This window comes from Vitis riparia, chromosome 18 (assembly GCF_004353265.1).
Source record: "Vitis riparia cultivar Riparia Gloire de Montpellier isolate 1030 chromosome 18, EGFV_Vit.rip_1.0, whole genome shotgun sequence".
In the NCBI taxonomy this organism is placed as follows: domain Eukaryota; kingdom Viridiplantae; phylum Streptophyta; class Magnoliopsida; order Vitales; family Vitaceae; genus Vitis; species Vitis riparia.
This window is the reverse complement of record NC_048448.1, coordinates 1,910,257-1,925,819: the sequence shown is the minus strand read 5'-3', so window position 1 is coordinate 1,925,819 and position 15,563 is coordinate 1,910,257. Positions and strand designations below refer to the sequence as shown.

General features: G+C 35.3%; 1 protein-coding gene across 1 annotated transcript; it reads left to right on the top strand.

Annotated features, from left to right (window-relative positions):
- The first annotated feature begins 2,709 nt into the window (after positions 1–2,709).
- Positions 2,710–5,317, top strand: LOC117906418 (gibberellin 20 oxidase 1-D-like). Its single transcript, XM_034819434.1, has 3 exons — positions 2,710–3,347; positions 3,473–3,794; positions 4,888–5,317. The coding sequence occupies exons 1-3, from the start codon at positions 2,809–2,811 to the stop codon at positions 5,161–5,163; spliced, it is 1,137 nt and encodes a 378-aa protein (XP_034675325.1). The 5' UTR covers positions 2,710–2,808; the 3' UTR covers positions 5,164–5,317.
- The last annotated feature ends 10,246 nt before the right edge of the window (positions 5,318–15,563 follow it).

Here is a 15,563-nt window from a genome sequence, read left to right as displayed (position 1 = left end):
GTACACTTTTGGATTGAACCTGTGCTATTGGACAATCCAATTCTGTGCTTGCATACTTGGGCCAACACTTCTGAATTATTTTTGTGTTTGTACGTAAATTGGGGTCTACACTTTTGAATTGGAGATGCGCTTCTAAGCCATTAATTTATGTGCTTGCATGCTTGAGCCCGTACTTTTGAACCTTTCTTTTTCTTTTTCTTTTCAATTATAAATCATAATAATAAAAAAAATCTCCATTTAATAGAAACAAAACTATTTTTATTTCAAATAAATAATTATAAATAAAGGACGAAAACAAATCTTATCTAGCTTTTATAACAATGTAAAATAAAATTATAATTGAGATAAATACCTAGGAGATCTCTATAGCTTGAATTACACAAGTTTCTAATTATTGGTAGTTTTTTTTTTTATGAAATTATTAGAGTTTTTTATTACTTGATCCTCCAAACTTTAGATATAGACATGAGCACTATGAAAAACTTCATCAAGAGAAGAAAATAGATATAGACCTCAAACATTTTGGAAAAGGATTTCAAATTGAATTCGCCCTTTTTTTTTTATCAAATTTAATTCAAAAACAAATTTTGAATTTTAAAGATTTTTATTTATTTATTTTTATCCTATACGTGTAAGGTTAATTTTAAAAAAATATTTAAATTCTACCACCGAAGATTACTTTCTCAAGTGAGTCCAATCATGACGAGGCTCCTGTTCAAGGCCAGCATGGCCCTATCTCCACCATAAATACCCATTGTACACCGTTGACTTTCCAAATAAAGTTTTGCATTGGACCACCAGGAAAAATCATTTCGTCCGATCATCACTCTCAATACTGTAATGTATCAGAGATTCATGGACATTTTGCACAGAAAGAAAATGTCCTTCTCAGTGTGCATGTCAGATATTTACCTTTCCAGGCTCACTGATCTTGCATAGAATGATTATTCACGTCTTCTCATTATAAAATCGTGAACAAATTTACTTGAGACATTTCCAAATCCCATGATTCCATTCGATATTCTCGGGCCCCAGAGTGTTTGAACCACAAAAGATACATTATGTTTATTCAATCAATATATATATGTATATAACATATGTGTTGGTTTTCTTCAATATTAACTGGAATCATTATTTGTAATTTATGTCCTTTCTGAATCTAAAAATTGTCCATGCATTCCGTTTTTAAAATTTTTGGGTATTCCTAAAAGCCTGAAAAACACTGTTCTGAACAAAATATAATCAATTGATGTTCTTTTAACCAATTGGGTGATGTTGTATCAGCAGCATCATTAGAGTGATAAGAAAGCTACTGAAGGCTTGATTCAAAACTAATTACTTGAGAAATTACCAAAGAATCGTTTTCTTTGTACAAGTTCATGATGATCCATCCTCAAACTTTGTCCAGTTTAATGATGCCACAATAGCTAAATTACAGATAGATATTTTGAGGATAAAACATGGAACAGCTAGCTTCATTGAATGAAACAAAAATCACTGGACTTTTGTAAACAACCATATTCTTTCATGGTGATGGAGACAACACTGATAGATTCCATGTCTTAGGATCACACAGTTCACAATTCTTATCATCAGAATGGAACTACACAATAGGAACCACTACCCAGGATGGAGAATAAATTTCCTTAGTGGCTGTGCCAACAGCAATGTTGGCGGCTTAAAGAAATTGATGTTTGCCCTTGCATTTCATGTGTCATCCACTACTACATGTAGTGGGATTATAAGGTTTTAGCTAAATGGGACAGGTAGGGCAAGCATGCTTAGATTTAGAGAGCATCTAAGGATTTGGTGTCCTTAGAAATGAGATAAAGGCTATACACTTCACGTGAAGTGGTCTCTGTGTCTTTAGTTTTGTATAGGCAAACTGGAAATTAGGAGGATACCATTGTTCACCAAAAACACTTCATTCTTCTCAAACTTCTTTTTCCTCTTTTTGGAGTAATCCAGGCAGTAGGGGGGTCCCTTTCCAAAATTGAACCCAGGGTCGATCTACATGGATATTTAGGATTCTCATATGCAAAATCACTTGTTTCTTTACAAATTTTTCTATTTAACTTTTCTTATGTCTCTCAGGGTGATTGATGTCACAGTGTAGCTACATTAAAAATTTTATATAAACAATAATGGCATAACAAGCCAAATTAATAATTATTGGTTGATGACTTGGGCCCACATAATGCCCCAAATAGTGATTGGATGACATGAATCCAAACGAGTTGAGCTATACCCATTAAAACAAATAACATTCAATTCAATCTACAGTGATTTTTACCGAATAATAATTCAGTAGTCCAAAGTAAGCCATCCAAAAAACGGCTTATCAGATCATAATAATATAGTCCAACATGAGAGCTGATCTTGATTGTAGCTTAGCGATAAACCGGAAGTATAGTAAAAAAAAAAAAGCAAATTATTTTGACCAAGAAATGTTTACAACTGTAAAAATATTGGAGATGGTGGGCAGGGATCTGAATTTCAAGGAAGAAGAGAGCTAGAGAGGCCGCTTTATACAGATAATGATTTAATTGTTTGGAAGGATGTGAACAAAGCGTTAGAGGAAGTGACATAGTCTCTGTTGTTGTTTTCTTAGCCACTCTTCAATCATTCCATCCGGAGACCTTGGCCTTTCTGTTCTCTTTCTATAAACACGCACAAACACTCTTAAAATGCAAGCCACTCAAGTCATATATTTATCTCTTCCCTTGTTTTCAAGCCTCTTTTCATATTGAATTCTAAATAAATATCTATCTTGGCACATACTCTCCCTTGTATTGTGTCTTGCCCATAATGGATTTGGGTGCTTCTACGCTCCTGTGCCCTCCATTGGAGCTCACAGATAAGAAAGAACATGGGGTTTCTCCATCTGACTCATCTTTTTTTAAAAAACAACCCAACATTCCTATGGAATTCATTTGGGCAAAAGGGGAAGTGGGTCATGCTCATGAAGAGCTCAGAGAGCCGGTGGTGGATCTTGAGGGGTTCTTTTCAGGTGATGAGGTGGCTACACAGCATGCTGCCATGCTTGTTAGGTCAGCTTGCTTGAACCACGGCTTCTTCCAAGTGATCAACCATCGGGTCGATCCACACCTCATTACTGTTGCACATGACCATATGGAGGCATTTTTTAAGCTGCCATGGTCCAAGAAACTGAGGGCTCAGAGGAAACCTGGTAGTCTATGGGGTTATTCGGGTGCCCACGCTGATCGTTTTTCATTGAAATTGCCATGGAAGGAAACCTTATCTTTTGGTTTCCATGAGAATGGCTCTGAATCTGTTGTGGAAGATTTCTTCAAGTCCACCTTAGGGGAAGAATTTGAGCAGACAGGGTAAGACTTACAGATATATAGTAGATAATGTGCATTTCTAATTAATTATAAGTTAATATCTATATATGCACTATATTGTGTTCTTACGTTCACAAACAACACATATGAACTTTGCTTTCTTGTAGATTAGTCTATCAAAAATATTGTCAAGCGATGAAGGACTTGTCCCTCGTCCTGATGGAACTTTTAGCCATCAGCTTGGGAGTAGATCGCTTACATTATAGAAAATTCTTCGAAGATGGTAGTTCTATAATGAGATGCAACTACTATCCACCTTGCCAAGAGCCAGGCCTCGCCTTTGGCACAGGACCACATTGTGATCCAACCTCCCTGACCATTCTCCATCAGGATCAAGTTGGAGGCCTTGAAGTCTATGTGAACAACAAATGGAGGACCATCCGCCCTCGATGCGATGCCCTAGTTATCAATCTTGGTGACACATTCAAGGTGGGTTTCTCAAAATGCATATTATATATATTCCTTGTTTTCTTTCGTTGCATGATCTTCAAGGTTTCAATACATGGCTTACCGGTGTGAGCATTTTATGCTAGTAGCTAAAGTACTATTGGACTCCATGGCAACCTCAAAACACAAATGCATGGCTAGCCAGTTGGTATAGTGGAAATTGTCCTTTTAAGCTTATAATTTAAAGGGGAACTTTAGTTGGAGATCATGATGACGCAAATGTTTTCAACATCTAATTATCATTTCTCCGCAGCAAGATTGAAATTACGTTAGAAAATGTTTTTTTATTAAAGTGCTTTTAGGGAAAATATCTTTTTGAAAGCATTTTTAAGAAAATCATTTATTAAATATATATATTTTTTTAATAGTATAAACGATTTTTTTAATATTATAAAAAAATTAAAATATTTCTTAAATTTTATTAAATATCCAATTTTTCTTTTTTTTTTTAAAAAATACTTTTTAAACTAAAAACAATTCATTAACTCTTAATTTTGTTTCCTTGTATCATCCCTTTTATAAAGATCAGTTGAAGTCAGCCCTCCTAAAGAGCGTACAATCATTCGAGTGTAGCAAGATTAATTGGACCACGTAGCAAACACATTCTCAAGTGAGATCATTTAACAAATAACAGCCAGCATTTTCCCTCTCTCTCAACTTTTCACATCTACAGATATGTTTGCCTACATCCTGGGAAACATAAAGATCAATGAGATCTGATCCTCCATTATAAAAATGCGTTCCAACAATGTTTTTGCAAGGAATGGATTGAACCATGAGAAAAGAAAAGATAGCCTCTGATCCTATATGTGGTACGAGTCTAGGTTGAGCTGATTTGGACCCCACAAGTAGCCAGCTGGGTTGGTTGACTAGGGTAACTTGGTGCATTATCTTCATCTAAGCCAATTGTTGATACATCCCAAAACGACAACTGTCACAAACTCAGTGTCCAAAGTCTAAAAGTATCCACAGTTTAATGTGGGGAAGAGCATATAATTTGAAATGGATGTACTGTGTTGATAAGGTGCCATGTCCTGAGGCTAATTTTTTAAACGTTTTTTGTTGGATGGTGTAGGCACTATCTAATGGAAGATACAAGAGTTGCCTTCACAGGGCTGTGGTGAACAGGTACAAGGAGAGGAGATCACTGGTGTTCTTCGTGTGCCCTAGAGAGAACAAGGTGGTGACTCCCCCACACGATCTTGTTTGCAGAGAAGGGACAAGGAAGTACCCGGATTTCAAATGGTCAGATTTGCTTGAATTCACACAAAAGTACTACAGAGCTGACGATGCTACCCTCCAAAACTTTACCAAATGGCTTCTATCCTCCAATCCTCCTAACCACCACTAGTCTACCTCATTTTCTATCCTCCTTATCTACCTAATCTCTATCTTTGGTGTTATTGGTTCGCATCTTATCTTCTTTTGAGGGGTTTATTATAAACAATTCCCCAAATTAATCAAAAGTGGCTGCTCATGTCTCCTTTGAAAGGAGTTTCTCTTAATATAGAATGTGGAGCAATAAGACAGCAACGCGGATTACACATGGAAACAATTGAGAGATCTGTGAGTGGAGAGTAAGTTGGGAGAACAAAATTCAGTATTGTTCTTGATAATTTAGTCAACCACGATAAATTCCTTGGTTCAAGATGTTCATTTTCAAGTATTAAAAATATTGCAGTTGAGTGGGATATGGCGGGATGTAACACTTGGTCAAGTGCTATGGACCGTTCTCTTTCTTTATCCAGTGAAAAGGATCCAGACTAAACATCTTGTCATACAGTTAAGATCATCAAATAGCTGTAGAAATTAAGAGGCTTGATTTCATGAACTGATTTGTTTCTCACAGCATTATACTAATGTTTTTCACAAATATATTTGCAACTCGAAGTACTAATTAATGACCATCAAGGCCAAAGCTAGAAATTGAATTGGGCATACATATTCATGATCTGAATACAACTAATCCATCATCACCTAAATTAAAAATTAGAATTTTTACGGATCATCTGCCTCTAGCGTCTCAATTATAGTCGACTCTTCTTGAATCTGCACGTACAGTAAACATCATATTCCCTACTTATACCTCTCCTGCCACAATTGGTATATGGGATGATGTTCTCAAATGTCCATAACATCTACCATGTTTTCTTAATTCCGTACTAGGTTTTATTTTGTAGAAAAATTATGAACAAGTTAAAATGTCAAGCCAAGAGTACTTTTCTAACCTTTTTCCCTTGCAATATTCTACAAGATAATTGTTTTTTACATCATTGGAATAAGGTACTCTTATCACGTATAATTAATGATAAGGATATAAAATAGTAATGAATAAAAATATTCATTTGACTTACCACGTTGTAAAAATTGTGTCAACTCATTCATGTGGTGTTTGTGGGACCTATTATTTTTGTCTTTATTTCACCACTCTCCACATGTCAATTCCAACCAATTTTTCCTTATTTAACCAATTTTGAATTTTTCATTTTTTTTTTAAACTCTTGTATAAATAATCTAAAATCAACATTATTATCGTTTTTAAATTATAAATAAAAAATACCTTAATGATTCCAAAACTATTTTGAAAAATACCTTTTTCTTTTTTAAATATGTTAATTTAAATGAATAAAAATTATCTTTTACATTTAAAAAGTAAACAATTTAATGATTAAAACACTATTTAAAATAAACATATTCACCATTTTCTTTTCTTTTATACTAAAAAACATTTATTATTATTATTATTTTTTTACTATTTTAAAATAAAAAGTTTAAATTTTCTTTTAATATTTTTCCTTCTTTATTTTAATAATGTTTTGAACATGACTTTTAGTAATAAGTTATATGAAATGTTGCAAATTTATCTACTAAGGATTTTTTATTTTTTAATGATTTGAATTCATTGAAAATTTATCAAAATAAAAAAAGAAAGAGAGAAAAAGAGGATGGATGAAGAATATTTATTTTAAATATCCAACTAAAATAAGATGTACAATGTATTTACACTAAATATACAAGGTAAATGTATTAACTATGCAAATGTGTATCAGATGACCTTCCTTGAAAGAATTCAACTGATTTTCAAAAACTTGTTCGCTCATTTCTTTTTGCCTAGAATGAGGGACATTTCACAGACACATTGCTTGATGACAAACTTATCTCATGCATTTTTTTGACATCGTACATGTCCATTTGATTACCTACCCTACTAATGATGAATATAGGAACATAAATTTAGTTCAATTTTTCCCATTTTCCTTGAATCATGACAATGGAAACATGATTAACTCACTCATATGCATACATTGCGTTCTAAGTCTATGAAATTTGTATAGGTGTACAAGGTATTCACATTAAGTGTGCAAGGTAAATGTACTAACTATACAAGAGTGTACAAGGCTACATTCCTTGAAGGAATTCAACCGATTTTCAAAAACTCACTTGCTCATTTCCCTTTGCTAAGGATGTGAGACATTCCACAGATACATTTCTTGATGACACACTCATTCTATGCATTTTTTTTTACATCACACATGTTCATTCAATTATCTACCCCACTAATGATGAATAGGAACATAAATTGGATTCAATTTTTCCCATTTTCCCTTAGTCATGACAATGGAAACATGGTTAACCCACCCATATGCACACATTGCATTCTAAGTCTATAAAATTTGTGCAAGTGTACAAAGTAAATGTACTAACTGTACAAAGCTGTACAAAGCTACCTTTCTTGAAGGAATTAGGTTGATTTTCAAAAACTCACTCGCTTATTTTCCTTTGTCAAGGATAAGGGACATTCCATAAATACATTGTTTGATGACATATTTATTCCATGCATTTTCTTGACATCGTACTTATTCATTCGATTACCTAACCCATTAATGATGAATAGAGACATAAATTGGGTTCAAAATTTTCCCTTTTCCCTTAGCTATGACAATGGGAATATGGTTAATTCACTCATATTCACACATTGCATTCTAGGTCTATGGAATTTGTGCAGGTGTATAAGGTATTTACAATAAGTGTACAAGGTAAATGTACTAACTATACAATGATGTTACAAGGTTACCTTCCTTGAAGGATTTCAACTAATTTTCAAAAACTCGCTCGACTCTAATTTCTAAATTTCATCATCCAAAATTTATAATTTCATTTTTTGTTTTTTATAACCTATATAATTTAAATTTTCCGAAAACTATCAATTTATCCTCAATGTTTTCCTATTAAATTGCACATATACTCTTTTTCCAACATATTTTTTCAAATTTTCCTTGTATCTTTAAAATTAAGTTTATATTTATGAATTTTAATATTATTGAAAAAAAAAAATCATAGTCTTAGACTTAGTGTAGAATGCATTACTCAAAATTTGATATATATTGTGATTTTAAAATTAACTTCTACTCTATACGTATTTTTATTAATTCATCATAAATACTAATACAAGATTACACAATGCAGTTGCACCCTTATTGTGAATCTAAGCACATGCTAAATAAAAAATAAAAAATAAAAAGTGAAGGAACAAATAAAATTACATGGCAACTACTTAGTTGCATGCCCACATTATCAAAGACATTCTAAAAAATTCTTTCCCATAATGCTAGGAATTAGAATGCCCAAGTTTCAGGATGAAAATCAAAGTCTCACAACTCTAGTTGCAGTTCTTCTTCACTTGTAGATCTATGGACAAACTTGTTGAGTCTATCACACATATTCACTTTGTTCCAATGCTAAAAGTAGAATCCCCAACATGCCAAAAAAGAAAAGCCCAAAAATAGTTCCCATCCTCATCCAAACAAGCCAATTTTCTCAAGAAAAAGCTAATGAAAATGGCAAACACAAAACCAAATACAAAATTAATCAAAATGATGTAAATGTACTTGAGTAAGAAGCATATGGAAAACTGAATTCCCAACAACCGAAAAACTTGCACTGGTGAAGGTTTTGATGCCGACGAAGAGGAAAATGGTGACAGTGAGGAACACGACGATGTCGGCTACCAAAATGACAATAATAGGACTTCAGGCTCCTTTGGGGATATTCGCATGGCTATAGCAACGTCTACGACAATGACGACCACCAAGATCCAGAGTAGATGATGACGATTAGGGTTTCGAATCGTTTAGGGCTTTGGCGTCTTCAATTCTTCAAAAAAAGAAAATTAATAGGGGAAATATTTTAATTGTCAAACTTGGAATCCATTTTGCAAATTGTATTTCTAACAAGATTTTATTTTATTTTATTTCCAACTCAACTAAGGGCATTTTCGAATTTATGAAATGTCAATATTTTTTATCTCAATTTGCAAGACTTTGCTGGGTTTTGGGTCCGATTATACAAGTTAGGAGGACTTAAGGTTAATTTTCAGACTCATCTAGGTTTAAAACACAATTCTTCCTATTTTACATACCCAATATATGAGATTGGGGATTCTGATGTGACCATTGACAAGCTACCTCGTTTATTTTTAGGCATATTAACAGCAGTGTTAACAGTGCAGTCAAATCTCTAATAGTTTAGACCATACCAATTTATACATTATTGTGTAAGTGAAATAGTATAATTCATTTTGACTTCTATCTTAAGTCCTGTTGATTTTCCTGCATGGGTTTAGGTTTTCAAATCACATAATGCATTGGTACACACAATATCTATCAAGGACAGATCCATCTGCCCACCTGATAATGCAGACTTGGACCACCCTGACCCTTTCTTGGTGAACCAGCTGACCTTATCTTACAGTGGTTTAACCCATTTAATAACTGCATACTCCAAAGTACAAAGTTGAGAGTCGAGACACTCGAAATCTTTTGTGGTTGGCATTGGTAAATGTGGGAAGCAGATACATTTTCCCAAGTCCCATCTCAATTAATACTTCACTGAAAAACAACCATGCAGGTTGTTAAATGATGTTTGCTATGCAATAACAGTACTCCTCGCCATGGATGTGATATGTTTAAGTTACTGCTTTAACTCTTTGGAAATGGGTGTTCATGGAATGATTAAGTCTCATTACAAGCTTTTGCAATGGTCAAGTTCTAAGTGATATAATAGTCTAGTTTGGTCATGGATTTGAATTACAAAACTATCATATTGAAGGAGAGAGATTCTGGAGGGTATCTATCACGTTTAATCGTGACTTCAAAGAAGCTTACAGATTTGATTCTGCATGGTAAAAGAAGGTAAAAGACATTCAGAAATGATGGACATTGACAGCACATTAAATACTGCCATTTGATACCGAATGCAATGAGGATCCATCCAGCGTATAACGACACAGACTGATCTCAAAACAGAGATATCTACACGTGGGATGTTGTTGTGCTAGTGTAAGGACAAGAAATAGGGGTCAAAGGAGGGGCCAAAACTAAGGACAAATCAATCCCATTTCTTTCAACAGTCAAATTGGGCAGTATCAGAGACAAACAACCACAGTTGTCTGGATCCATATTGAACCCAGAAAGAACCAAAGGGAAAGATTTAGAAGAGGGGTCATCCACATCATTTGTACGCCACTGCCGACAGTAGGTGCAACATCCTCCTGTGGGAGATCTTGTACATCTTCAGTGTATTTTGTTTCATTACATGTGTCAAAATCTCAAGAAAAAAATATAATTATGGCAATTTTTTTAAGTGTTGTCCGCTTGTGTTGTGGCTTGTTACCATGATTTGTGGGTTGGAATCATTATTGATTTCGGTTCCAGGTGGCGTGCCATAGTTCACACAATCTGAATTGAGAGTGATCAACTTGAAATGTATAATGATCATCGCTTTATATATATATATATATATCCTGATGGTGCCCACCAGCTACAGCCTTATCAGTTGGAGATCGAACTCAATGTTTTCGCCCATTGTGGGACAGATTATGATAGATTTGGAAACTGGTACTAATCATTGAAATGAATACTAATTAAGTAACCAAGGTAGGGTTACAGTACATAATGTATCCAAAGAACGTTTGTTTTTTCCTTTTGACATACACTTGGAGCCACTACGTTTCCTAATCAGTGATGAATTCAGACCTACTGTTTTGGGGCTACTGCTCTTGGTCTGAAAATGTGTGGGCGTGTAGCATGCAAGATCAACATAGTCAACCATAGGGTGAGGGTTCAGCTAGGCTTCATTGATCATAAGTTCTTATTTTTACAATTGATTGACTCCATGAGATGATGACATACATCACAAAGTAGTTGAGGGGCATTATATGGAACTTATTTGAGGGAGGCCAGAATAATATCAAATTCTTAATAGGTGGTAAAGTAGTTAATTACCTGAAAACTTAAGATTATGGTTCAATTCCCACTACCTACTATATTTTTAGCAAAATTTCAGGTGCCCCTAGGCACTCCCACTGCCATGATCATTTGTCTTTTCAGCTTGGAGAGCTTGATGGTATACCATTATAAGTGTGGCAAGCAGATCTCAATGCAGGAGGCTATGATGTTTAGATTGATCATAGTATCATTTTGAACGACCTATTATTCCTATTCATAGCGTGACAAAGCAAACCTCGCACAGCAGCCAATGGTCTCCTCTACAATGCCTGGACTCGTTGCAATTGTATGGTAACATCATGGATTCTTAATTCTGTTGCTAAAGATATTGCAGATAGTCTTTTATACATCAATACAGCCTTTGAGATTTGGGGTGATTTTCGCGATCAATTCCACCAAAGCAATGGTTCTCGAGTTTTTCAGATCAAAAAACACCTTGTTGCTCTGCATCAAGGATCTCTTGATGTCAGTTCTTACTACACACAACTCAAAACCCTATGGGATGAACTCAAGGATTTTCAACCGGTACCTGTTTGTCATTGTGGCGCAATGAAACCTTGGCTGGATTATCAACAGCAAGAATATGTTATGCAGTTTTTTATGGGTCTCAATGAGTCTTACGGTCAAATTCGTACTTAGATTCTGATGATGGATCATCTGCCTCACATAACTAAAGTTATCGCTCTGGTGGTCCAAGAAGAACGATAATGAGCTATTCATCTTAGGATCTCTTCTTCTTCAGATTCCTTGGTCTCTAGCAACGAAGTTTTTCCTTCTTCAGTTTCATCTTCTGCTGTCAATTTCACTCCTAAACCCAAACGAGATTGTCTTCTCTGCACCCATTGTGGTTTACAAGGTCACATTGTTGATAAGTGGTACACACTTCATGGTTATCCTCTTGGATACAAGGTCAAACCCAAATCTTCTTCAATCCAAGATAAGGCACATCAGGCTTCATCAACCATTACTAAAGAATCTGCAATTGACACATCTGATTCTCCACTAACCGTGTTAACTACAACTCAGTGCCAACAACTCATTACCCTTCTAAGCTCACAGCTCCAACACAGCTCCCGTGCTCCTTCGGAACCTGAACATACTGATTCATCTGTCTCCAGCTTTAGTGGTATTTTCTTTCTTTCCTCCACTTCACACTTACCTTCCTTTCCATCCACTTCTTGGGTTTTGGATATAAGTGCTACACACCATGTTTGTTGTTCCTTGAGCCTTTTTACTTCATCTGTTTCAACAGAAAATTCTTTTGTTACTCTTCCTAATGGTCATATTGTTCCAATCATTCGAATCGGTTCTATGCATTTGTCTGATCATCTTATTCTTGATAATGTCCTATTTGTTCCCCAATTTCAGTTTAATCTTCTTTCCATTAGTACTCTTACACAACATCATCACTACTCCGTTAATTTTCTCTCTGAATCTTGTGTTATTCAGGATCATTCTCGGGGACAAATGATTGGGATAGGTAGCAGACAAGGCAATCTTTATGTTCTGGATTCAACCAGTTTATTGTCCAAACTATCTAAAGTCTTAGCGAGTTGTAATATTGTTTCTTTTTCACAAAGTGAATTGTGGCATTATAGAATGGGGCATCCCTCTTATGTCAAACTTCAAGTGTTGCAAAATGAATTACAAGTTTCAAATGTTTCATACCATTCTCCACATTGCTCAATTTGTCATTTGGCTAAGCAGCACTGTTTACCTTCTATTTCTTCTAATACTTTATTTGCTTCCCCATTTGACCTTATTCATTGTGACATCTGGGGCCCTTTTCATGTTATGACAATTGAAGGTTTTCGTTATTTCTTTACCATTGTTGATAATCGCACACGTTTTACTTGGGTATATCTTTTACGTGCCAAGTTTGATGTTCTAAGCATTTTTCCTCATTTTCTTTCCCTCGTCCACACTCATTTTGTTGTGTCCATTAAATCTGTCTGTTCAGATAATGCCCATGATCATTCCCCACTTTTCTGATTTTTTTCATGCAAATGGCATCATTCCCTTTCATTCTTGTGTTGATACACCACAACAGAACTCTGTGATTGAATGTAAACATCAACATATTCTTAATGTTGCTCGAGCATTGCATTTTTAGTCCAATGTTCCTTTAGCTTATTGGGGTGATTGCGTTCTCACCTCAGTTTACCTCATAAGCCACACTCCTTCCCCACTTTTACTGAACAAAACTCCTTTTGAACTTCTTTGGCAGAAAAGACCCGTTTACTCCTATCTTCGTGTTTTTGGTTGTTTATGTTATAGTTCCACTCTTAATCGACATTGCACCAAATTCTCGCCTCGTGCTACTCTATCCATTTTCCTTGGCTATTCACCTGGTTATAAAGGCTACAAAGTGCTTAACTTATCCACAAATACTGTGCTCATTTCTAGAGATGTGGTCTTCTATGAATTCATTTTTCCTTTCACCACTACTCATTCACAATAGCCTTCTTTTGCTTTGTTCTCTGAAAGGGTGTTGCCATTTCCTCCCAATCCCTCTTCTCAAATTTATGTTTCTCCTGAGTCCACAGCAACAGTTCCCACTTCATCTTCTTCTTTTCATCCTGTTCATGCCACTAGAGCACCTGCATATCTCCGTGATTACCACTGTTATTCCATCCCACAATCTTTTTCCACTTCCCATCCTTTATCTGTTGTTCTTAGTTATGACAGATTGTCTACTTCCCATAAATCTTTTGGTATGGCTCTTTCATCTCATGTCAAACCAACAACCTTTTCCCAGGCAGCTGCTATTCCTAAGTGGCAAGAAGCTATGTTTGCTGAGTTGCGTGCTCTAGAAGACAATGATTCCTGGTCCTTCGTTTCCTTACCCCTCGATAAACATCCAGTTGACTGTAAATGGGTGCATAAAATCAAATATCATACAGATGGTTTTTTAGAGCGGTATAAAGCCCATTTAGTGGCTAAGAGGTTTACTCAACAAGAGATTGTTGATTGCTTCGACACTTTTTCTCCTGTTGCTAAATTGGTGACTATTAAAGTACTTCTAACCTTAGCTGCAATCTATGGTTGGACCCTCACTCAACTTGACGTCAACAATGCATTTCTTCGGTGACCTCACGTAAGAAATCTACATGTCTTTGCCTCCTGGTTATCATCATGAGGGGAAGACTCTACCAGCCAATGTTGTGTGCAAACTCCACAAGTCCCTTTATGGACTTAAGCAAGCGTTAAGACAATGGTTTTCCAAATTTTCAAATGCTCTACTTGCTAATGGTATAAAATAATCTACTCCAGATAATTCTCTGTTCATCAAGAAATTTGGTGCTTCATTTACTGCTTTATTAGTATATGTTGATGATATTGTTATAGCTAGCAACAATTCTAGGCATGTTAAAGATCTCAAAAACTTCCTTCACAGTCAATTTAAACTCAAGGAGTTGGGAAGTCTAAAATACTTCTTGGCTCTTGACGTGGCTAGGTCCACCAAAGGGATTTCTCTCAGCCAACGCCATTACGCTCTACAGTTTTATCTGACACAAGTAATCTCAGGTGTAAGACCAGAAAAACACTCATGGATCCTAATGTCAAGCTCTCACAGGATGAGAGAGAGTTGCATGATGATCCAACCCCTTATAGACGAATGATTGGGAAGCTTCTATATCTCACTATCACAAGACCAGATTTGTCCTATGCAATAAATCGTTTGAGTCAATTTCTAGATAAACCAAGACTTCCTCATTTACAAGCAGTCCATAGAGTAATTCAATATCTCAAGGCAACAGTTGGACAAAGCCTCTTCTTCTCTTCTTTTTCAGCAGTTAAATTGAAGGGTTTCGCAGATTCTGATTGGGGAGCTTGTCCTGACACAAGAAAATCGATTAGTGGTTTTTGTGTTTTCATTAGAGACTCTTTAGTTTCTTGGAAATCATAGAAACAACACATAGTGTCCCGATCATCAGCGGAAGCCAAATATAGGTCCATGGCTAATGCCACATGTGAGTCGATGTGGATGTTTTCTCTATTCAAAGATCTACATATTGAACATCCCAATCCAGCTATATTGTTCTATGACAATCAAGATGCTTTACATATAACAGCTAATTCGGTCTTTCATGAGCAAACTAAGCATAAGCATATCGAAATCAACTGTCATCTTGTGCGAGAAAAGGTTCAGAATGGTTGCCTAAAAACACTGCATGTTGCTTCTCAACACCAAGTGGTAGATATATTAACCAAACCTCTTTTTCCAGCACAGTTCATGACTCTGCTAGCCAAGATGGGAATTCATAACATTTATTCTCCATCTTGAGGGACCTATTAGATATAGAAGGGTATTCCTATAATAAAATACTTATTTTCGGTTTTTGCTCTATCCTGTTTTTGTTCTATTCTCTATAAAAGGCCTTTTATATTTTCCTTTTCTTAGCTGAACAAGAGAGGATAAATTATATTTTTATGTCCCTTTTGTAATATCTTTCCTATTTTT